Source organism: Harpia harpyja, chromosome 8 (genome assembly GCF_026419915.1).
Source record: "Harpia harpyja isolate bHarHar1 chromosome 8, bHarHar1 primary haplotype, whole genome shotgun sequence".
NCBI lineage: Eukaryota > Metazoa > Chordata > Aves > Accipitriformes > Accipitridae > Harpia > Harpia harpyja.
The window spans coordinates 5,957,322-5,983,000 of NC_068947.1; the positions used below are offsets into that span (position 1 = coordinate 5,957,322).

Sequence of the window (25,679 nt, forward strand, 5' to 3'; positions counted from 1 at the left end):
TAAATGGAACACTGCACAGTTGGAACACTACAAAATGCTGCTGAAATACTAAAAGATAATCATAAAAAAATTATTTTTAATGGAATGATCTGGTTTTTCTCTGTTCTACTATGATCTAACAATAAGCACATAGTGGTATAACCAAAAGCTTCTTATTCATGGGAGAAATACTAAAGGTGGGATTCATCTTATTTTCATCTGGACACCCAGATGTTAAGCAACTATACTCCCTCTGCAGAACATGAGACAAGCATTTCTGGAATTTAGTTCCTCCTCTCTTCTCTGTACACATCTGTTGAACCAGATTCAAGGTCAGAGTAAATTTTTTTTCTCTTGACTACAATGGTAGGTTACCTAAAGCTTACACAATTTTAATTTTACACAAGCCTAAATTTTACACAATTAAAGGTAAGTAAAATGGTCCCCCAATCCAGTCTGGGGACTGATTTTTAGGAACTAGCGGTATCAGTGACAGTGGACTCACCAACTCTAGTTGTCGTATGAGCTTTGTTGCAGGACAGAAATTATGGTACTCTCTTAAGAATGTGTTAGCTGAAGGCTTCAAGTTGAGGGAAAATGAAGGCATATCAAAAGAAACGAGTCACACAATGTATATAAATGTGAATTTATACTCACAGGAAGAAGTTTATAGGGTTTTAAAAAAAAAAAAATCCACGAAAGCAAGAAAAAAATATCAGCCTCTGCTACAAGACATTGCTGTTATGCTGAGAACTTTTAAAGATAATATTTTTAAACATAGCTGTTTACAAATGTTTGGGAAGATAAGCAGGGGAAAATTAAGTTACATGAAATCTGTGTGATCTTTAAGTTCATAAGCAAGGTACTATATTATTAACGAAAATTCAGAGTCCATACCGTCATATATATACAAAAGAAATATATACAACAAAATCCATACAACTGAACATCTTGTTATGGAATCTAACAAGAAAAGAAAGTGCCGAGGTATGGGAATGATGGTGTCATTAAACGCATTGCAAGAGTTCTTCATTCAACAATTCCCAATCCCATACAACACAGTGTTTGGGGAAGCTCCATGAGTGTGAAGAACAGATTTTTCTTCAGCTGTAGTATTTGCTACATAATTTGGAATGAATCGTTCACATCTTCTGAGTATCTGTTTGTTTATTTGAAATTGTAACACTTATTCACATTACAAGATATGTTGTTAGGGTCAGTGTTTAAATAATGCTTTGAGATGCTCAGGTAACAGGACACGTAGTAAGTGCAGAGCATTATGCCAATGTACGCTCCACTGTATTAATGCAGAATACATAATACATAAGGAAATATATTAAAAATTGAGCACAAAAAATATTCATAATGGAGAAACTAACAAATTTCTGTTCCACAGGTATTTCTTTAAGGGCAATAACAGTTGAGAAATTCTGCATCGTTCAGTGTTCAATAGATCACTAAATCACACTTCCATCTGCAGACTGTGGTGATCTAATGTTATCACACTGAGATGTAAAATAAAATATCCTGGGCTACTGGCTGACAAAGTATCAGTAAATGGTTTTACTTCTATAGTTCATGTGGTTCTCTCTATAGAACTGTATTTTCTCCTTTCTGACATTATGATTCCATACAATTTAAAAAAAAGTTACCTAAATTTCCCTTTTCTGGAGCCAACTATCACAGACAATTTGAACTACATGCATCTTCCTGCTAATGCTGGAAGCAGTTTGCACTTTTTCATGAGGATCATATCCCTTCTGCTGATGTGACAAAGGAACAATTGCAAAGCTTTATTGGAACATTTAATTTTTACTACTAAATAAATTTAAGCTCTTACTGGTAAGTCTTCTTCAGCTGCTTTAACTTGGACTGATAAAGAACCTCTCAAAGAGGTAGAATAATTTAACCTCAGACAAAGTTAGAACATGAGGAAATGTCACAGATATGGAAAAAAAACCCCAAATTCTTAAAATGAACATTGAATTCTTAAAGTAACTATTATTGATAGAATTTTGAAATCCAAATTCAGAATAAATCACACCATTTGGGGCATGCTGCTTAGAGGAATTTTCTTCTGGAATCTAGGGACTATCTTCTATAGCGCCTGTTAGTTATTAATACATGCTAGTAAGTGGTTAATCTGCAGATTAACTCTGGAATGGCTGATACACATTAAGTGTGGAAAACTATGTTGAGACTGCATTGTAAGTACTGCTTTCACGTGGTTTTCTGGATCTCAACCGGCTTGACACCTCACTCAGGGACACACAGTATTTTTCCAGTAACACTTCTGCTTAAATGTTCTTTTAGTTCCACCATCATGATAGAGGTTACTAGCTTTTCTCTCCTGTAGAGCATTGGCAGATGTATGTGCATCTAAAGTTGTTGAGTGATCTTTATATATACCTGCTTATGTCCTACTATCACTATTTTGTCCGGCTTGTTGGAAAACATTCTTCACCAAGTTGATCCTAGAGTAATGGAGATTGCTCGCCTGTGGGCAACTCTACCTCTGAAACGACTTCTATGTTGCCTATTATTAGAAAGCCTGAAGTGCAACTAAATGCAGAGCTACAAGATCAGCATCTGAACCACTCCAGAGATCAGCATTCAGACGTAGCTGACGTTCATCCACAGGCCCTTATCCTCCCACTATGAGTGAGGAACCAGGAAAGCTTTGGCGTGCTCGTACAGAATTTTGTACTTGAAAGAGAGGTTTTCAGTTTTTTTCAGTCATTTTGTGCCTTAGTCCCTTCCTGTAAGGCCTAAGGGACAAACCTGGTGGAAAAGCTACCTCTAAAAAGGCAACAATAACTTTCTAGAACTCTTTGCCTGATCTTTTTCACTGCTAATATCTCCCTGAAGACAGCTGATGAGGAGAACAGAAAGAAGGAAAGATTTTGTTTCAGTGGTGGAAAGATCTTTGAATAAACAAGAAAAAAATGGCTTTTTTGGAGCCCAACAGGAACACACAGGTACTGCCCTGCTGATTCAGGCATATGAACAGGATTCCTACCAGTGACATATTTCCTTCTGTATCTCTACGTGCAGTACTTCTCTCTGCCTTACATTTATTTCTCAACAATGTGATCTACTGGCTGAAAGCTGACTCTCAGTGTCTTCAGATAAGTCGAAGGGCATCTATCTCTGCCTTGGCTGCACTACCCATATTGATTACATATGAATAACCAGTGAAATGATTTTAAATTCCAGGTGTAATTGTGCATACAGAGAGACTAAGTGCAACAGCCGCTGCAAAATAAACACACGAATGCAGTTCTCTGCTGATTCTCTTTACTTCTGCAGGAAAGAACAAAACCCCTCAACACCCCCATCCTCCGATCGGAACTCAGCCTATCTGTCTTGATATGGACACAGCATTGTTCTTTCCCTGATAATCACACACAGTTTCCTAAATTATGACAGTCTCTTCAGATACTAAAAGCAGAACATCCTAAAGCATCTCCTGATCATAGTAATAAGCCCATACAATTTGTCCTTTCTTAAAAATCTGTTGACACAAAGGGGGAAATGCTTCAAAGAGCAGTTATTCAGTCTGCTAAGCAAGAGGCAATTGTTTTTTCCTGACCAGTTTTTCTATTGTAAAACTCTGCAAAACCAGAAAATATGCTGTATTAAAAAATGTTTCTGGGTTTTATGTACTTAGGGAAATGGATGCAGCAAGAGAAAGAAACTATTTTGCTATTTTTCATTGGCTGGCTTGTTTCTAGTCATATACCTGTCGTAGCTCTTCTCAACATAGTCAGACCCTATATGAAAATAACAAAAATCATTAACCCCTCTCCAGCACTTTCCTTTGAATTACTCTCTTTGTTACTAAAGACACTAAAGCAATTTAAAAACATATTTTTGCATTTAGACTGTTTTTCCTTACTTTTCTTTATTAAAGCACTATTGATATTTAATAAGAAAAAGAGGAAAAAATGAAAAATTTGTGTTTATCTATGAAGTTTCAGATCAACCTTGCATATTAATTCCCCCATCTCTTCTACACTATTATTTGTCAGACTGAGAAGGGTTGCTAAAAGCAAAGGAAATATCACACCCTGGGGCACAAAATCACATACATAGATTTCTCTATAGGACCTTTAAATAACCTCTTTTTAAATAAGCACCTGCCAACATCAGCACAGAGGATCTGTGTTTGCACAGGGGAAAATTCCTCGTCAACCTTTTTAAAAATAATTTCTGTCTCTTATACTCTGTCCACTTTTGGGATCCCACATTCGGAAAATGCCTCTTCAAGGGATGGCAAAAGAGAGAGAGTTAAAGGGAATTTTTCTGACAGGCTTTTCTTGCCCCATTGCTTTTGTCTCCTTCTCCCTTCTTGCCTTGACATAGCTCTAGAATATATAAAAACATGAGTGTACCTTTTCCCTACGTTCATCGTAACCATAGATTATCACACATCATGAACTACAGAAAAATCATTAATGAAACTAAGTGGATCATTTTAATTCCTTTGTAATTAAAACTAATTACAGGCTATCTTTTACATTATTGAAAATATTTTATGTTTACTTGGGTTTTCTAATCTCCAGACAAATTTCCATTAAAATCAATCACTTTCCAGAGAGTAAATCTTAAGAATTACTAGGTTAAAGAAAAGGGAATCTGAAAAACAGACAACAATCACAGACATATGAAGTATCATCAAAAATGACTTGTAGATAGAGAATAATGTTCTGATGGACTCAAGAGGCTTTTCTACATAGCCCTTAGTCAAAACTTAAAAGAATTGTCTTAAAAAAAACCCCAAAACATGCAAACAGAAAAAAATCCAAACAACAACAACAACAAATCAACAAACAACCCCACAAACACCACCCCACCCCCAATTCTCTGAACTCATGGAACAGATTCCAGGCTAACCCTTGTACAATTCAAGAAATGCCCCAACAAAACACAGGAAGATAACATTTAATAATTCTGGTATTCCCATTAAAGAGAGAAGTCAGAAAAAGAATAAATCCTAAAATCAAAACCAAAAACAAACAGACAAAACTAGTCTCTTATTCTACCAAAAGAAGCAAAAAGATTATTGTTCTGTTTAAGTCTTCTTCACACTTCATGGTCTATAATATGTAGAATTAAGGTTTTCCTTGCATTCCAAAACATATTCTTTTGACATTCCAAGGCAGTCAACAGCGCTGTCTAATAAACACCATATTAATTACTCAGATACAATTTATTAAGATAAAATCTTTGCTTTCTAAGACAGTGAAGTGTAATTAAAACCGATTATGAAAATAATTATATTCTAAAGGCACTTGTTTTCTTGGCCTTAATTACTGTAGAAACAACTAAATTTAATAAGATTCTGAAACGCACTGATGGCATTACATGAAATCAATTAGGGCTCACAAAGGATACTATTAAACTGTTAGTGTAGCTTTCATTTAAAACTGCAACCTCCGAGGGCTGAGCTCAGTGGCCTAGCAGAACAGTGATTTGCTACCATGCAAAAGAAAGAAGCCTCAGTTTCCAGACTGGAAAACTTCTCTGGCAGGACTTACAGTTCTTATTGTACCATGCATCATCTTAAGTTAAGTGAGAGTAACACTAAATAAACACTTATGAAAACACACACACATAGTTTTTTTCCCCTCTAAAACATGGGCCTTAAGTAGTAGTCACATTACACAAAGATACTGATTCAAATCAATCAGATTGATTCAAAATATTTTAAAACAACTATTCCAATATGTCAATATATTTTAAGAAGCATAAAACTGCTCAAAATAAATAAAGATGATGGTGAAGGTCCAGCTCTGTATTCAGCTCAGAAGCAGCTGGTAACCAAAACTGGTTAGCATCCGAGTAAGAAGGAGAAACAGCAGACTGCCTACTGTTTCTTATATGTATATAATCTAATACAGTAATATTAGCTGTAAAGAACCACTCCATACTTCATACAGTTATTCTTTACTATTCAGGAGGTTTCAGACCCCTACAGAAAACTGAAATATAGAATAAGTTCCCCACTATAAGAAGATAATGTGATTAAAATAGATCTACTGCACAAAAATTGTAATACTACAGGAACTATAACCAGAGGTAATACGACAATACAAAGTAATACTAATAAATTCTTATTATGGAGTTTCAATGACATTAGGAAGAAACTAAAACACTAGTTCTATTCCTCAGGATTATGTAAATATAAATAAATAAATAAATAAATTCCAGAGCCCAATTCAGCAAATTCAGGTGATGTTCAACTCACGCTCAGTTCAACAGAACTCAGTTTGTGTTTCATATAAAAGCCTTACAGAGAAAATCCTAACTCCACTGAGATGAATGGCTAAGCTTCAACTGACCTAAAAGGGAACAGGATGTTCTGTGATAGTTATGCCTCAATTCTTTTTTGGACACATTTCAAAGATAAAAATTCTTAGCAGAAGAAACATAACCCCTCAAACAACAATTCTGCACAATTTAACAGACTAGAGACAGACATAAATACACCAAAACACTAAGTCTAGGAGTGAGGACGTCTGACCATTCTGCTATGAAAAGCCATGGCAGAAGTGGATATACCTGAAATTTTGTGTGGTCACATGCAATTCTGGCACACTCATCCAAATCTAACTCTTAAAGAGTGCATGATTTGCAATGTTTCTTCCTCCTCAATAAACTTTGAAATAATTATCAGGTGTTTACATTAAAAAGACACTTGATTTGGCTTGTCACTTACTGTTTTGTATTTACTGTCATGCAAGTATCCTCTATAAATTCTGGATAATTTATCCAAGGTCTGGGGAGATGCACTTCTTTTCCTTAAGATATATCTACCTGTTCTTAAATCACTTTCCAAATTTTAGTCATGGAAATGAATGCATAACTGATGCATTCATCAGTTTAACTGAAGATTCAGCTTTACTTCAGCTTATGCAAAGAAATCTATAAAGTATACCATAAGGTCCTTAACAGAAAATACAGTGGTATGTTTCCTTTATTTAACCAAAAGATACATTTAAAATGGTCTTGTATAAACAGATGTGTTAACAAACACTGAATTGGCTTGTATGTGGCAACACAATGAGATTTTGAAACATCAAGGTTCTTCAAGCCTGTTCTTTTTGCAGAAGGAACCAAGCTCACCTTTTAAAAACATTTTTTTCCACCTAGCTGCTGTTATTTCTGAACAGGAGGCCTAAATCTAAACAAAAGGCTGATTAAAACCAGCTTGAACTCTTGTCAGCTCAAGGCTTACGTTCATGATTGTATTTGACACAATAATCATCATCGTATCTTAAGACCAAAATCTGGTTGGCAGTCCTTGACTTAGTTCTGCTTTTTCCAATTAGCTGAAAAATTGCATCCCAGCTCATCTTCCAGGAAATATGTTTACATTTATAGTTTTTCACAGGTGAAAGGACATGGCAGTACATTCTAAAATGCTAATGTGATAGCCATTTTCTTTTTTAATGTATCCATCACTGGTAAATCGATTTGAGGAAAAAAAAAAAAGTAGCAGCACACATACTCAAATGAAGTTGCAAGAAATAACTCTTATCCATCACATGGAGGGGGAAAAGTCTCTAGAAATGTGAAGACATAACTACAGACATTTTTCCAGATGAATACTTTTGAAAAGAAAATTTAAAAAAAATTCCAGCCTCTACTTTTACTATCTATTTATTAGCAAGAAAAGAATGTAACTTTTGATTATGGTATGGTTAAAGAAACAATATTAACTTCTGATCCTGAGACAGGGGACGTGATGACAAATCATTAGGTGATATCCCCTGTGCTCTGTGTTATCCCAAGGAATTCCTATGGATGAAACACTTAAATGCAAACATCTTAGTGCCTAAATACTGGACAGACAGCTAGGACAAGCACATCCAAGAGCACATATGTATATCCAACCATTTGAAATAAAAATCACCTTCCTATCCCATAAGATCTGGTATTGAGCTCTGTTACACTGTCACTATAGCACTGCATTATGATTTCCTACGTGAATATCTGAATCACTAAATGATTCCCTATTTCATGTTTTCCTTTTTGCTCAGAGAGGTCACGGCTCAGGTTTTCTAACAAGGTATACAAGAACAGTGCACAAAGCTTGAGAGGGAAAAGTTTCTGTTTTATCTGAGACCTGTATGCATAAAGTTGACTGCAGATGTGAAACCAAATCTATATCCACAACAGAAATCGCAAGAAAATAACTGAGGAGAAAGGGGTGGTATTGATGTAGGTTATGCAGGCAGTGGCCCATTATTTGGCTTGGATATTACTTTTTTCAGATGGTAGTAATCTTAATTTTTCAAGCTCTATTCTAGCACTACAAAGGTTTCCTAGAAATTAGATTAGAACAATTACGTTAAGAGTTTATGGAAGGAAAAATAACATCAAACATTAAAAAACAGAGACAGGTTCTCTCAGAAGAGTCATAAGAAAGCAAACCAAAAACTTTTAACTTACTTAAACTCAAGTAAACACTGGAGATGGCTGCCTTGTGTTGCAAATGACAAAAATTAAGTTCAGCTGACACTAACACATTTAGTAGGTATGCACAGGTGGACTACAGGCAACCCGTTAACCTCCTTATTCAAAATGCAAACAAGTAAATGTATGAGTACATTAGTAAAAAAAAAAAGAAAACTGTAGCATTACTTGATCTCCTTCATTTCATTCTGCTCTTGCGGTGTGAGGTATGTGCACAAGACTGCATATAAATTACTCAAAAACGTTATGCAGAAATGCAGTACTAGAATAGTCTTTCTCACAAATTCCATGTATTGCAGTAGCCACAGATCTCAAAATTTCCATATTTTACTGATTTATATATACTGTACAATCTCTCTTTATCTAAAGGATAAAAATACTGAACAGTCAAGGAAATAAATAGATATTTTAAAATTCACATGGCATTACCATGACACATTTTTTTTACTGGTCTTTAATATATTTATGTGCTATTTTGATTTCTTATATTAACTTCTGTAATTCTTTCTTGATTATCTGTACTTCTGATCTAAAAAAGGGCTATCATCTGCTAATACCTGCAATATAGTTTGTCTCAATTACTTGAAATTATTCAATATTTTTAATGACAACTGTACTTTCAAATCTGATCTCTATATGATTGTTTAATGTGCCACATCTTATTCAGAATGACAATCTGAACAAAAGCAGCTTATTTATCTTACTAATTCTAATAGTCCCAAATATCAAGTAGGGTCATTATTCTAGTAAATTTGGTATGACTGGTTCATTTGACCCAGTCTGAGCTAAGTACATTATATATGTAGTAAACTGTTGATGACACCATATGAATATGTAATTATGTTCAACGATCTTTAATATTTATGACTAGCTAAATGTTGCCCCTCTATAATCAGACAGTATCCAGACAAATATGTATCTAGAAGGAGAAACCACCTATAAAGACTACATATACATCTATACAAATACTAAAGTGTTTTGTTTCCATCAGAAACAGAAACGAAACCCTCTGTTGCAAATGGGTACTCAAGAAGATTTCTGCTTTCATGTGTAAATATCACTCTACATTTCTTTATTAAGTGTATTATGGACCAATAAAAATCAGTGTCTTTGAGAAAAATACCTTTGCCAACTTTTTCTTAGAATTAACTGAAACAAAAGATGAGAACTAACAATAAAGCAATATAATCTATTTACTACCCACAAGTTAAGCTCCTATGCAAGGAGCTATTTAGGAACCATGGCAGGGATGCAACGTTTTGTTACAGAAACCTCTTGAATGAAACAAAACCAAGATTAAGAACATATAATGTAGTCTATGTAAATAACGTGCAACTCTGAGCATTAGGAGCCTGTCCCAAGGAAGCAGCACTAGGTGTTACTCAGTGCATTAACCAACCATTGGGAAAAGGGTGTGAAAAGCAAGATGGTGAATTTATTTAGATTAGTCAAACCCAGGAAGAACTGTGACTAATTCCAGATTGAACAAGTCATCGGGAATGTGATAGCAGAAAGATTCAATATAGATGCATCCAAAATACCAAACACTACAAGGAAGATTTAAACTCAGTATATACTGCTGGGTTCTGAACTAGCTGTAGCCTTGAAGGAATTCAGTATTTAAAATCAAGATGAACAGCTTAACCAAGATGTCAATCTGAAAGATTACTAGGGGAAAGGGAAAGAGGTATAACTATTATGTCCATCTTTAACTCACTCTTCTGATGCTGGCTTGGGTACCTCGTCCCAAGCAGCACAAAGGAGAGTAACATCAGGCATAAAATGATTAAAGCAGTGACATGATGTGAAAACCAATTTAGCCAAAACAAAATTTAATACAAATGTTGCATGCTTCTACTTTTATTTTCCCCAGTATGAAAAGAAGTAACAGTGACAAGCGTCCACAGCTCCAAGGGGTCAGCACAGTATAAAAAGGAAGGGTGTCACCGAAGGCAGACCTGAACTATGGTTTCTTAGTGCCATCTTACTTGAACAAGTCTATTCTGCTCTCCTGTGGTGTTCACACAGGAACAAAGAGAGAGGACAGCCCTGGAAGAATTGCCTCCCATCCCGTGGAGTAAAACCACACTGCAAAACTTAGAGGTTGACCACCACAAAACCAAATCGACCCTCTTGGAATCAGTAACGGTATATGGTTCTTAATGGAGCAATAGACACTATTAGTAATTAATTAACATAGCTGAAGCATCAGCCTCAGACATGCTCTAAGCACCAAGAACTCATAGAAATTTCTGAACTGTTTACCATTACTGATAATAAACAGCAGCATCTCTCAGATTTTAAAACGAAACAACAAAAAAAACCAAAAGCAGCATATTTAAGTCATGTTGTGGGGTACAGAAGATGCATGCAAGTTAGACCTTAAAAAGAACAACCGCTAAATTAGACTCAAATCTAACTTGACATGAATTAAAAAAATAAGAAAGCATGTAAATAATAGGAAAGAAAACACAAAAAAGAAAATAAGGAAAATAAAAAAGAAAACATAAGATACTAATCAGATAAAATGCAGAAAGTGGGAAATGGGTGTTGCAAGCTTGGCCCTTCAGGTAATTCCAAGAAATTTGTTTTTACCATATACTGTGTCAGGTGAACAAATGGAATCTCAGAAACATGTAGCGCATTTTAAACAGCTAAAAATAATACTTTTTTTTTCTTTACCAACCAAAAGTGGACCTGTATAATTCATTGCCACATGGCACTATTGTGCTTAAGCAGATATGTATCAGATACATAACTGATTACATATCTTGCACAAAGCAAGAATCTGCAGATATGCCAGCCAGAGTGATAATTTCAAGAGCTATTATTTCTTATCATTTGCAGGAGATAATATTTCTTATGGTTTGCAGGAGTTGTAATGCTTAGTAGCTGGGGAAGAGCTCTACATTTTTTTAATTTGTTAGGGAATGTAGCACAGTACAGTTAAATTTTGGGGTATCGGTCAAGATCTGATGGAAACTGAATGCTAAACAACATGAACATACTGATCTTTTCCTTTTCACAAACTTCTTGCTTGCTTACTGTTTCCCCTTCTATGTACCTGTACCAGATACACCTTAAAAGCTCTGTCCTCAAGATGTACCAGTTGAATCTCACCTTTCCTCAATGACTTCTCACCACCCCTATTTTAGGACATGCAAGAAAGTTACATTGCTAATTCTGTTGCTTTCCTACCTGCCCTCAGTATTGCCACTTCCCCAGGTCTCTGCCTTGGTCAATAAGAGTCACAACCATCAGCCTTTTGTGCCACTGATCCTCATCCGGAATGATAACGACTCGTTGTCATTTGTCAATTCCTTTGTGTGTTTATATAAAAACAATATGTGGTTGAAATTTCATTCCTAGTTAAAACACAGCCACCCAACAAAAGGCAAGCACCAATATTGTCAAATTGAAACATTTGGTGGTAACTTCTAAAGACTAAAAATTTAATAAGCAGACTGAATTATCCTCTCAGTTTCAAGCATGACTGACAAGCCAGTGAGGGGGAAGGTTACACTGCCTGCACAGCCGCCGATCAGAAGCTAAACAATCATGAAGCACCAAAGCTTGCAGTAGCAAAGAAATGCTTTAAAAAAAAAAAAGAATCCATAGAAAACACCGGGGAAAAAAACCCAAGGCTATCACAAGAATAATAATGCAAACAAAAAATGACAACTAAGGTCAAATTCCTTTTTGCTGGCAGTCTGCTAGTCCATCAGCTTTATTAATTTCTGTTCAGTTGTTTGTTTTAAAGGACATGAAGCCTGATAAGAAGCCTATTGAGGGGAAAGGAAAGACATTCATTTGTTGCAATAAGCTTTGGATGAGAGCAGTAATCAGTTTGCTACAGTTTGTTAATTTATCTGCAGACTAATAGGAAACAGATTTAAGGTTGGACTTTCAGGGCACAGAGCATTAGCTTCTGTTCTTGTTCAAATACAGACTAAAACTCTAATTACTTCAGAAAAATCTCACCTTTAAGAAAAAGAACAACACATTTGTCTTAATCTTCCTAATGGAGTAAGAACAAAAATTGACATTTCTGTTCTCTCTCTCTCAAAATCAGGCTTACTTATGTCTTCCTTAGTACCTTGCTCCTCCTGCACCTCCTGTGGATGCAAAAGAGCAAGATTTCTCAAATGGAGTGTTTCTTTGAAATGTCTATATTAAGCTCCAATTATGATTCAAGTTAATGCATGAAACCGCTCTCCCTTTAGAATTCTGTGCCATAAACTATTTCATGATTTTGTCCAGTTGGATTTCACTGTAACATGAGAACTGTTCTCTTTTTCATCAGAAAGGAATAAACAGCATTTAACACACCATAAAAACAAACAAAGCAGCAGAATTCTATTTTACTCAAGACCAAAATATAAACCAAGAGTGAGAAAAAAAATGAAAATAACAACTGTCTGAGCAGTAAGGATTGGTCTTCTAGACGTTCTACGTTCACTTTTCCTGCTTAGTTTTAATTATTAGCTTGCTCTCAGTATTTGAAGCTGAAGACCTCTTTGCAAATTGCCAGTGCTGTCCTCCTTTTTAATTGTCTATAATGAAATCATTACCATTAGATTACAGTTAACAACCAAAATCACTAAGTATCAACCAGCTGAACCCATGGTGTCTAAAAAACCTCAGCAAGCCACTTGTGGGACAGACAAGTTGAAAAAACCCAACTAATTTAAGAACACCACCACTTTTCTCTTTGAGGTCATTTCTGTTTGTCCATGGGAGGACCTAGCAGACCTACAGATGATCTATTGCCTTTCTGGAAGTGATAAAGGTAGTAGTAGCCTACAGATGTGTCTATTCAAGTGGTGGGAACATTAAGTTTCTTCACACTGTTATTAACAGTTCTAAGAAACACATCCCTGAAGTCACAAAGATCCACAGATCCTTTTTAGTCAAGTACTGTATTACTGACATTACCCTCTCCTGAAATAACTCAAGAACTCTTTTCTTTTTTTAACCCTAAAAGAGTTTCTCAAAAATCACAAGAATATGTTCACAAAGGTGGAAATGATGAATCACACTATATTCTGGGTAACATTGCTTTTTCAGCTCATCCTACCAGCATTTTGAAAGCATTGTGTATCCAAGACTATCCTCTCACAAAGTAAACCACAAATATTCAGTACCCTCAGCTGACTTCTCATCTTGGGATCCACATACTGGTGTCAGTACTGCACAAAAAGTACAGTCAGCTGCGTGGAGAACAAAGGTGAAAGCTAGAATACAAGTACCTAAAGTGACTTTCAAGATCTCCTACTTATAGGAGCTTCATCTGGCATTTTTTATTTATGTTGTTTTATATTTTCCTACATGTGCCTGAAATGTCATCATTCTTAGGGGCATTAGGAAGAAAAAATAACAAAACAATCTTAACTGATGTCATTGCTGATAAGCTTGAGATTATATTTCGTACAGAAATATTTGTTTGAGAGTGTAGGCAGACAGTAGAATGTCTTTCAAATAGGTAACCTCTCTTATCTATCAACGCCAAACAACCCCTCTCTCCCAAACGGCCTTTTAGGTGTACTTTTAATATGGATATGTTGAGGGATGATATTTAACCAAGTAAAACATAAAACAACAAATATCTCAAATTAAACTCACAGCACCTAAACCTTGCCAGAGTAGTATTTGCACCCTTTTTATAGTCCTTTTTTGAGGGTGTGCTATTTTGTTTAAAATAATAGTAACAGAATGGAACAAAGAAAACAAAAAATACTTTAATCCTTTTTCTGAAAACAACTCTTAGGAAACTTCAAAGATACCCTTTAAACATAAAAGCCTTAACATTCTTGCATCACAAGCAGCTAATAAAGAGTTTTTCTTTAGACTTTGCCAATGTTACTAACTCTGCTGGAGAGTAACTTCTGAGAAGCATGGAGTGCTGTACTGACGAAGTGAGACAAATTAGTTTCATGAAAATTAAAGGGTTCTTGTACCCTTTTGTGTAACGGGAAAGACGTTAGGACCCCATATAAAATTCAGACTTTCCAGAAGAGTTCTGGATTAAATGCTTTTTTGAAAACTTTATTTCTCTTCCTATTCAAAAGAACAGTCAACAGAGCTACATTAGTTCTTCAGAAAAACATGCTAACATACAAAGTTATTTGCTCCTTAACATATTCTTGGGTGTGACACCCGAGACTGCAGAGACTCACTTTCATTCAATGTGAATAGTTCTACTGACTAAATAAAAATACTTAAGTCCTCATAGAATTAAAACCGAGCAAAGTTCTCAAAGACAGCATGTGACAAACACCTAGATTGAAAATTTACTTCTTTAAATAATAGAAGCAACAGAAATAAACGTGTATTATCAACATCTCGTCACAAAACAAAATAATGCCCTACAATTGCAATGTTTTCCAGCAGACTTTGCAATTTTAAATTAGTATCTATTGTTAAGCTGGTGTAAATAACAAGCTTCAGCATGACATACCGGTTGAAAAAAAGCAGTCACTCTACATATCTACTTTCTTAAGCCTCGCAAAATTATTTCAACAAACAAGCAATAAATCACCACAACATGACAATAAAAAACAAAAATTATCACACGATGGTTTCTTTGGGGAAAAAAGAAAAATTACATTGGAAAATGACATTTGACCATTGTCAGCTTCATCTGCAGTCTTACATTTGCAATGATTTCTTGCTCACACCCACATGAATGCAGCTCTATAGCCAGGACAACAACTGCAAGCACAGACGTGTAAACAAGCTTCCCCTATAAACAAGGTTCCCATGGCCACTTCCATTTTTAATTTAGTTGTTTCACTGTGCTGAGAGAAAGTGTGCCTGCACAAAGAACTATAATAGCTGTTCATACGCATGGTATTATACTGATTTTAGGAATGCATACCAACCTTCAAAGCAATACAAGAATGGAAAGGAAATGGCCGAGTTTACTTGGAGAACCTAGAAGATGGAATGTTCTTTAAAGTAAAACATATCGTGAATTCTTTCCTTCTTGACTTCAGCAGTCCAAGCCTAAATGAGCAAACAAGCTCTTCAGAGATGGCTCCCAGAAAGGTCTAGCTACTGAAACCGACTATGAATCTTCAGTATACCTTAACAGACTTCATACTCCTGGCTGTTGTTGAAGTGTAAATGCAGTTTTTCTCACCCAGAATGCAATTCAACTGTAAACACAAGTTCAATTACTTCCATAAGTGCCATAGAGCAAAGTAGTATTACGATGGGTACAGTATATTAAGAAAACCCGTTTCCAACAGAATGGTCAAGCTCTTTCTGTGCAGGCAATAAAATTATACTTAGAAACCATATGTATAGATAAAGTTTACATTCTAACAACTGTATTTTTATAACAAGCAACCACTGATAAGGAAAGGTTTGCTGCTCAAAGACCAGAACTGGATTATGACCTTTTTTCACACTTAAAATTACTGTTCTATTATGAATTTACATAGGAAACAGATATGTATCATACTTTTGTACTGATTATGTCCTTACTTTGTTTGGCCATTTGCATTTCATACTGTCCAGCTGACATGCAAAATCAAGGTGTTTGTGCAACTGGCTGCATCAGAGAATTAACATGATTCTTAGATAAATATGGGAGTTGGTATCTCAGACCTTTAAAACAGGTCATCTAGAAACACAACTCCTTGCCACTGCCTCTCTAACTCCCTACAACTTAAACTAATAACAGCAACATAAATCTAATTATATATTGACTCTTCACTGCCCATACTCTGTGGGGGTGGGGTGGAGTTACTTTTTATGTTTTGACTGTTGTGTGTGTCCTGTATGTTGTCTCAGGAGCCAAAAAAAGCATCTTGAGCAGTGAAAGCTCTTAACACCTACTGTGCAGCCTGAGTTCAATGGAACTGGAGCATAGGAACTGGTGGGCAATGCAAATATTTGAAGATGTCTGTTAGACAGTGATGGGTTGGAGTCCTAACCGGTTCTCAGAGTACGTTAGGTAATTATTGTCATAATATATGCTCCACTTAAGAAAGATCCAAGTCCCTTTTTAGCTTAATATTTAAGTTAGTGAAATTTAAACACATTTGGTGGATTCCCAGGAAAGGAACAAATTTAAGCAAGTGTTTATGTTTTATATGATAATTCACATAAAATACAAGTGCCCACAAAAGGAAGGAGTAACATAACACTACCATAACAAACATTTTTATATACAGTAAATTTCTAATGGTTTCTTCCTTCTTTGTTTTTTTTTTCTCTTGAGAACACTTTAGTTCATCTGTTAGATTTATTTTTCTTAATGCAAGCAGTACAGATCGCTTTCTCCTTAATTGCCTCAGCTTAAAAAATATAGTTATTTCTTGGAAAGTCAATGCTTCTAAAGAGAAGAGGAAGAGACCTGTTTACAAGTCATTCTGGCTTTTGCCCAACTGATCAGTTCATGTGCTTTTCAGTGTATCTTTGCAGTATCAACAACAAAAATAAAAATTAAAAAGTGGCGAGTAAAAAAAAGTGAAGCAACCATCAAGCGCTCACCAACCTGGCTATTAAAGGAGTTAGAATGTTATTCGTTATAGTTCAATGTTATAAAACAGAACGGTAAGGCAAAGGGTAAACACACAGCAATCAGCTGCAAATCTACTTAAGCAAAACAAAACACAAGCTGGCAGATGTTGCCTTAATGACTAAAGTACTTGCTTTGGCTGAACTATTACCAACAGGCAAAGTGGAATTTTACTGCTGCTTGCCTGCCTGTTGTTTTACTAATCTGGTTCATGGAAAAGGAGGTTTCACGTTTTTTACACTGACATACAATTCTGATATTAATGGCAGGTTAGAGGAAAACCAGTTCAAAACAACATAAGCCACTCCTTAATTTTTCTTTTTAAAATAAAATATCCACAAAATAATTAGGCCATTTAAATTAAGGATATAGGGAGAAGAAACCAAAATCTTTAGCAGAATATTTCCTCTTGGCACTCAAGTCATGTATAAACAGTGATAAAACTATTTCTAAAATACTGGAGAAATGGTCAAGTCTGTTATTTGGAATATATTTCTACATCACTGTGAGGTCACTGAGTCACCAGAGCACTACTTACTCATAGTCTAGATGAAAATAACACTCACGGACATATCTGAAATCATTGCATACGCATCTCAGTGGAGAACTAACCTTTCCTGGAGCCTGTGACAAATAGTTCACGTGTCTCCTTTCTACTGAGTAAATATTCTCTTACGGTTCAAAAGATCCCCCAAACCATAAAGAAACAATTTGTTTTGCTCTATGCAATAACCTGAAAGCTGAAGTGTAGAGGGAGGGAAAACCAAAACAAAATCTGTAGAGGGACGGAAAACCAAAACAAAATCAGAACAAATTGGCATTTAAGTCTTCCTAGGGCCCATGGACTCCATCTTCTCTTTTCACAGAGCTGCTTAACAAAAGAAATCTGGGAAGTTCTTTGAAGTTCTCACTCAGGAGCTGCTCCTTGAGCAAAAGGCCTGGCTACTGCTTCAAATAAACCTGAAAAATCTACAGGCGTAGAAAATCTTCCAAGTACAAGTCTTTTGCTGACTCAATACCCTAGTGTGTCCATATTTATCCATGTCTCACAAAAGACAGATAGAAATGCAATACAGCCCTTAGAGAAGCTCATCAACTACTGTTTGCAGCATGCTGCTTCTTCAGGTTCCCAAATCACAATAAGCCTTACAAAAATTATACACAAAACAGCGAATTAAAAAAATATTAGAAAGGGAGTAAAGTCATACAATCAAAAACTAGGAAGTTCTAGTTTTACAGTTACCTGTTCAAGCTTAATCCTATCCTTTTGTACTTCTTAATGGAAAATGTCAACTCAGTCGCCTAAACTCAGTCTCTTCTAAAAGATTCACCACAGTAATTCATCTAACACATGAGCTGTAAACAAGTCTGTGGGTTTTGCAGAAGCTTGCAAGGAGCGTGTCTTGAAGAATTTGTACTCTCTGTTAGCCTAATACTTGGCTGACTCCATGCAACAATGGCAATTCTCACATTTAGGCAACATTAGACACACCTGGGTTTGTGCTTGAAGCATTAACAGATTTAAAGATGCACTCTCAGCTACAGTTGCCACCTGAGCATCCACAGCAGCTACAGACATATCCTGGACTTCAGGATTACAAAGCCAGCTCACCAAGTGGGGGTTGTAGTTCTACATACAGACAAAAGCAATTTCCATCGGTTCTCCCATCTAACCCTTTTGAGCTACTGATTTTACCTACATGGAGGATACTTTTGAGCATTAGGCACCCAGCCTTTCTCATCCAGGAACACGTTCCCCCCCAGCCTATTTCTCAGACCACAGAAAACAAAACATTTTTTCTTAAAAATACAGGTACTACTAATAAGGCTAAAATGGCTACTACTATAACAGGAGAAATGCAAGCAGATACTAACTGAATGTTTATACTAATTTCTCAGTTTAGTTATTGGTCGTCTTAAAAAAAAAAAATCTTTCAAATTATTATATGGCTTTCTTTTAGTGGACATCAATAGCATCTCTTCTCTCATTTGAACCTTGAGTCAGTGGCAAGTCTGCTTCAGAAAAAATGCCATTAAAGTGACTCATTCATATGAATATCAACTCCATAAAAACATTAAACAAAAAAAGTGGGAATAAATTTCTCTAGTCATCAGTGATTTAAGTAACTGCCATTATGCAGGAAGATCTCCTGAATTTATTGTGTATTTAACTAAACTGACTTTTCTGGCCTTGTTCATCAACTTTAATTAAAAACATGTAAGATCTAATTCAGTTCTAGTTTCAGTTATAAGCTATAAAACTTAATCCAAGATACTGATTAAAACAACTTTGATTTAATTTTTACATATCTCATCTAATGCACAATGATTTAAAACTCTTTTACTACTATAAAGAAAGTAATTTTTATTCTGCAATATGTTCTGATCTTATAGATGGCGTATTGGATGATTCACGATTTGGTGGCAAGCTGCAAAAATTGCTTTTAGTAAGGAATTGGTATCTAAACCAAACACTGCAAGACTGTGAAATGTAATCAAGAATGTGATCAAAGATGTAAAAAACTTTCTTGACTAGAGATTTGCTTCAAACGTACAGGTTAACATTTCTACTTGGAATCTGCTTCAGTAGGATATGTCTGTCATTTTCAGATTCAGTTTATGACTCAAAACCACTATAGCGATTGTGATGTGGAGATAGTATATATAGAAATATGAAACACTTTGGTTTAAATATTTAAAATATATAACCTATCAACTGAAGTTAGTTGCCGACTGGTTACAGCAGAGGAAAATGGGCAGGAGGCAAAATTTTATTTGAGAGAATTAAGTAGCATTCCAAAGACTTATTTCCAAAAAATATGACAGAAGATTTGTCCTTTCTCACTATAATCGTGTCATTTTCAAAAGTTACATCTTCTATTATCTCCAACCAAAGCTGGACAATGAATGTTAATGAAGTTTTACAACAAATCTAATAGCAGAATTTATATCCTACCTCTTATTAATGGCAGCCCACGTTGCATTAATGTTATCTGTCATCAGTTCTACTTTTCTGGTGTCATCTGCTGAATAATCGCGGAGCAGCTTAAGTGCCATGTCATTTGCCACATCTACATTTATTTGCCATTGTCGTATTTCTTTTGAAAATTGCTGAAGTAAAAAGAGAAAGAAAAAGAATAAACCTCAGATCAACATAAAATGATCACACACATTGTTTGATTATTAAAGAAGGACATGAACAACTTATACCATCAATATAAAAAAAAGGACTTCCTCAGATTTACTGGTAACTAAGGTTACAGTCTTTCTAAATGTTTAAATTCTTTTAGTCATAAGACCACAGGAGTACTTCTGATCTCTGAGAGGACCAAGCAATCAAATCCTAAATGCTGGACAAAACATGACAGCTCAAATTGATAAACACTGATTAGAATGTTGATTATTCTTTTTTGAGACACAAATAGATGGATGCATTATTATGCATTATGCAAACTATCACTGTTTGTGATGTTGAATTATACTGAGATGAAAAATACAGTGAAATAATATGTTCTGTTTAATTTTCTTTTTTATACTGTGAAATAATACTGAGATTTGGATAATTAATACCTGTGCTTTCACGTTTTTAAAAATTTATTTTAGCCAATTGTTTATGTAATTAGTGCCATCTACTGGAAGAGCACTAAATCTGCAATACAGCAAAATACTCCTGGTAAACCTACCAATATCTTTATAATGCTAATTTATGCTTCTTAGTATTAAGAAAGCTTTTTAAATCTTGGTCAGTCTTTTTTTCCCCTTCCCTCTCCTCTTTCTCCTCTCCTCCTTTTCTTTTCCTCTCCTTTTCCTTCTTCTGTCAACCCGGGCCAGCTGTCTCACTACAGAAGCAAGCCAGGAAATCCAGAACACTCATTCAGCCAGCAACCAGCTCTCAGGCATCTTTCCTGTTAGTCTTTTTCTCAGGGCAAATTTCCATATAAATGCACTGAAGCTGCATATTTAATCCATAATGTCTAACAAGAAAAAGAAAGAGCAAAGATAATTGATGGCCTACTTGTACTTTTGTACTAGGCAAAGAGTACAACTAGCCAATCAAAGCAACAATGCAAGGAGAAAAAAAAGGTTGTATTTATAAATAGAAAGTTGCATGTAAACATTAGAAGCTATCAACAAAACCCAAACAGTAAGGTGTGACTGTCTTTATTGTTGTGCTTTAATATACCAGTCAGGAAACGTCTGTGAAGAAAAAATATTTTTTCCCTCTCATTCTCCCAAAGCAGTATTCCTTTCAAAATCTTGTTTTGACTCAGCTAAAGAAGTCTCCACACAAAGCTGAACTTAAATATGTAATCCCTGATTAAAGAGTCTAAATACTAAGTAAAAATAAATACATTTTGAATATTTTGTGCACTTAGGTGTTCATCTCAGAATGTCTGTAAGTTGATTTTGGTTAAGTTTGGGACTGAAAAGTACTTGATCTTTGATTAGAGTACAGGTGGAGTTTTGGGGGGTTTTGATTTTTCCCTCCAAACTCTTACCTGTTAAAAAGCTGCTTCAACATCTCTACATCTTCTCCATAATTTAAAACTGAAAGCATGTATTTCCTCTCTTTCCTGTGTTATTTATTCATGAGGGGGCAGATCACCCAGTTACTGTGCAGCAGATAATCTCAGGTACTAAGACAGCAACGTGGTTATCTGTTTTGAAAAGGGATGCTACTTCTACGAATCAAGTATTAGGAGGAGGTTACTAAGCCCCGCTGCCAAAAACCATCTCAACATGTTATGGTTAAGCTCACTTCAGCTGAAGGTGCCTAAAAAATTTTTTAAAGTCATTCCCTGGTGTTAAGTATGGAGATGTAGTCAGGAGAGGTGATAATTTTGTGGAAAACCACTACCATTCCTTTGGAGAAGATACAGTGGTTGTATTGGAAATAGTCTACCAATTGAGCTCCTTTCCTGCCAGAATTATATACAATAAATATATAAATGTTAACATTTACATAAATATAATAAAATATACAAAACCAAACCCAAATAAATTCTACAGGAATTATCATTTCAGTTTTGTAGATCTTTCATAGCTAGTATCTGTTCCACATTTAGGTCTATCGATCTTTACTATACTCTACCTTTCTCTTTGTTTAAAATTATGCATGCATACAGCTACTTTTTTCCGCCCAAAGAATCACAGAAGACTGGCTGTTCACTGCATTACATAGAAAAGTTACCAAAACATTTTGTCTGTATTGTAAATTAATGGCCTGTAAACTTTACTTTGAAAATAAGTTCTTTTTGCCCAGTCCCATGTGAACATAAGCGACCTTATAAAACCTTCCAAACCCGCTTTTATAATAAAAGTACAGAAAGATCCATTACAAGGTTATTTCCAAAAGTGTTCTCACCATTAACTTCAGCATTAATCCATTAACTTCCTGACATTACAACGCTAGATCATCACTCAGGAAAGAAATGATGAATATAGAGAGCTTTGCCGACAGAAACAATTTGTATTTTCTACTTTATTGGAAATTGGTATGTAATTTTTCAACAACTTTGAGGAGTGCATGCCTTGCTTCAACTTTGCTCTGTGTGCAGACACCAAGAACAAAGTGTTGTGGTAAATGTTTTAACTCTCTGTCCTACCAGAGGCCCATTAACTCCTATCTTACATAACTATAATGAATATTTTAGAATTAAATTCTTGGCATTATTTTTTTTCTTTTTTTCCCTGTTATATTTTTAGGTCTCATTTATCTTTTAGCTACTTAAGAACACCTTCAATTTCTTTTTAAAGGAAAATGCTTCATTACCTTAATTTTATGTTGACATTTTTTAAAGCATTCTCTTTGTTTTGTCTCTGTCATCACTGGAATTTGCTGAGTTTATTAAAAGCATTAAAGTATTAAGGCTATGCATTTATCATGTTACTTAGGTAAAAATTTATTTTTAATTAAAAGACACTAGTTGATGTTAGTAGGAAGAAAGTTTGTGTAATTAAGGATCCTTGATTAAAAACAAGTAAGGAAATCACAGCTGAGCTTTCTTCTATCCCAGGATTGCCCAGTGGAACAAAATAAATGACTCATAGAAGTTCAAATATAGCAATATGAACGTACGGCATCATCCAATTCTAAGCATGTAAATTCCCACACTGAGCAGGTGTATATATCACATATCTGGAAAATCAGGCTGTCTTTCTGTCCTTATTCTGTATCTCTATAGCATGGTTTATTTATATACTTAGAGAATTGGTTTTTTTAATCAAGGCATTCTGTTTCAGTGTCTGCATCATAGTAAATAACACTAACTTAACTGTTAACTGTTTTACTAAAATCCAAGCAGTACGCTGTCAGCCCTGGAATAATAAAAATCCACAAAATGCTAACAGTGTACTTCATCCTACATTGGTACACAGGGAGCAGCAAAAGAGTACCTAGTAAGTTACCTCCCTGCAAGAAGATGACAAAGGCAAGCAAGATGATAGCCTCAGTCTTATCCAAAAAGCCAGGGCATAAAGTTCACCCCCCAGGCTATGCCAGTGGAAGGTTGCCTGGCCTCTTGAGTCCCAACAGAGCAGGGGATGTAATCAGGCTGCTATTTAATTTCCTGTTTACATGAACAAGAAATAGGTGGTCAGTGAAGGAAAGGAAGGAAACCTTGTCTCCATCCTTCCTCCTCTTCACTTTGGCCATCCCAGCTAAAAAGGTACAGAGGGAGAAGAGATGCCTCACTAGCTCTTACCAAAACAAGGAGCTAAGGAGTGAACGGGCAATCCTAGCAGGTTTGGTTTTTTTTTAACGTAAGCTCAGTATCGTATTAAGAAAAGACTAGTTCAGAGCTTATGTTCAGATGACTTGGGGACGGAAAGGAGCTGACTGTGTACTATTTATACACCTATAACCTTCAGCCTGCTGAGTTAACCATCTGCAGTCATCACTTAATAAACAAGAACAAACAGGGCTTTAATGGGTAAAGAGTCTCATTGGCCAGAATGCCATATTCTGATTCTCCATACCTAACCCCAGTACTTAGAATTTAGTTCTTAAATATCAAACTGAAAAAAACTAGAATGAAAAAAATGCTTTAATAGTCAGCAAATTAGCTCTGCATTAATTTCTGATTCAAAGGAATGATATTTTTAATTATCAGCTACATGGTACCTCATTACTTTTCTTGTAAAAGTCAGAAACCAATGTGTCAAATTCTATTAAAAACATCATTGACCAAATACAAGCCAGTTACAGATTTTTGTTTTATGCTGGCATTGTAAAAAATAAATAATCAAAAGACTGGTATTGCTGAGCTTACTATTTACTTGTGTGTAAGGATGCACTAACAGAAAAGGATTAACACAAGCACTGATTAAAAGTTCACTTAGAGCAGAGGGGAACTTTTGCACTGACTCAGCTGTCTGTAGGCAGACCTATAACGTTTAACAAATGTATCAGAAGAACACTTGGTGACTACTTTCTCACACCAAGCTGTGTTGAGATACAAAGCTGACAAAATGAATATGTCTGAAGAATTTATTTAAGACTCACACCGACCTCTCTCTTTCCCTCAACACAAATGAATAGAAATGACAGCTTTATTTTCATCAGTGTAACAGCAAGCCAAAAGACAGCATACTTACTCCAAATATTCAGGGGACAACAACAAAATATATGTGTTTGGCACAGAAGCCTGGAAAGCATTTATTTTGAGGACTTGATGTATTTCTAGGTCCTTCAGTTTAGATAATACCATACAGAAGAAATATAAAGCTGCTAAACTCAAAAAAGATTTCCATTTTCCTTAGAATTCATGACCCCTTATCTCAAGCATGAACACAACAGCTGATGCTGTCACATCTGAGAGGCTTTCATGAGGGATTTGACACAATAGGAATTACTGGCAGACAAAGATAATTCCTCTAGGAAGGCTGGCACAAAAGAAAGAGAAAAAAAAAAGAAGGAAAAAAGAGAAGAACCACCCCCCCGTCCCCAAGACAGAGGTGAATTTATTCCAGACTTGAAGGAGAAAAGCTAGGCAAAACCAAACAAATTAAAGTAAATAACCCTGGAACAGTAGAGCTTGTTGATGTTCATAACATCATGAGGGCACAGCAAATTAAGATGGACTAGCTGTGACACTGAAAATATAATTATAGACTAATGTCTGTAACTTGACACAACATGTCACATTGAATCCAGACTGGGATGGAAATGGCTGAAGATACCAATAGCCCAAGTGCTTCATCTCTTTTAAAGGAGGAGTGAAAAGAATATGTAGGTATCCTTTCAAAAACTCTGTTTATACATAGAGATACATTCTATGAATAACTATACTAGCATACTTTCTCTGTGACTTGGGGGATGGAGGAGAAGAAGGGCATATTCTTATTTCTCTCCTTGGAGAATGTTGATCCAAAAACCCCAAGTTTTTTTCAAAAAGCATCCACTTTTAGATGAACCTCATCTAAACCTCATATATTCTTGTAAAAAAAGTGGACATAAACCCCATTTCTAAAACTATATTTTCAATTATTTTCCTGGTTAAAGTAATTTGTGTTTGAGACATAAGACACTCCAAGACAATGACATAAGACTGTGTTTGCACAGAACTGGTTTTTTGTTAATTGAGTCTTTGCAGAGCAGGGACATTGACTTTGTTGAAGCTTTTTTTTTTTTAAACCAAACACTGGCCAGAAGCCAGAACTCTACAGAAAGACAGTGACAAATGGGAGTCCT

The 25,679-nt window shown here is 35.4% G+C and overlaps 1 protein-coding gene across 21 annotated transcripts in view; it reads right to left on the reverse strand.

Annotated features, from left to right (window-relative positions):
• DMD (dystrophin) overlaps window positions 1–25,679 on the reverse strand; it is a 1,317,358-nt gene that overhangs the window by 264,992 nt on the left and 1,026,687 nt on the right. For all 21 annotated transcript variants that reach the window (XM_052795054.1, XM_052795067.1, XM_052795065.1 and 18 more), the window contains one exon: window positions 19,944–20,098. In XM_052795054.1, coding sequence (XP_052651014.1) covers window positions 19,944–20,098 — 155 coding nt within the window. The remainder of the gene's footprint in view (window positions 1–19,943; window positions 20,099–25,679) is intronic.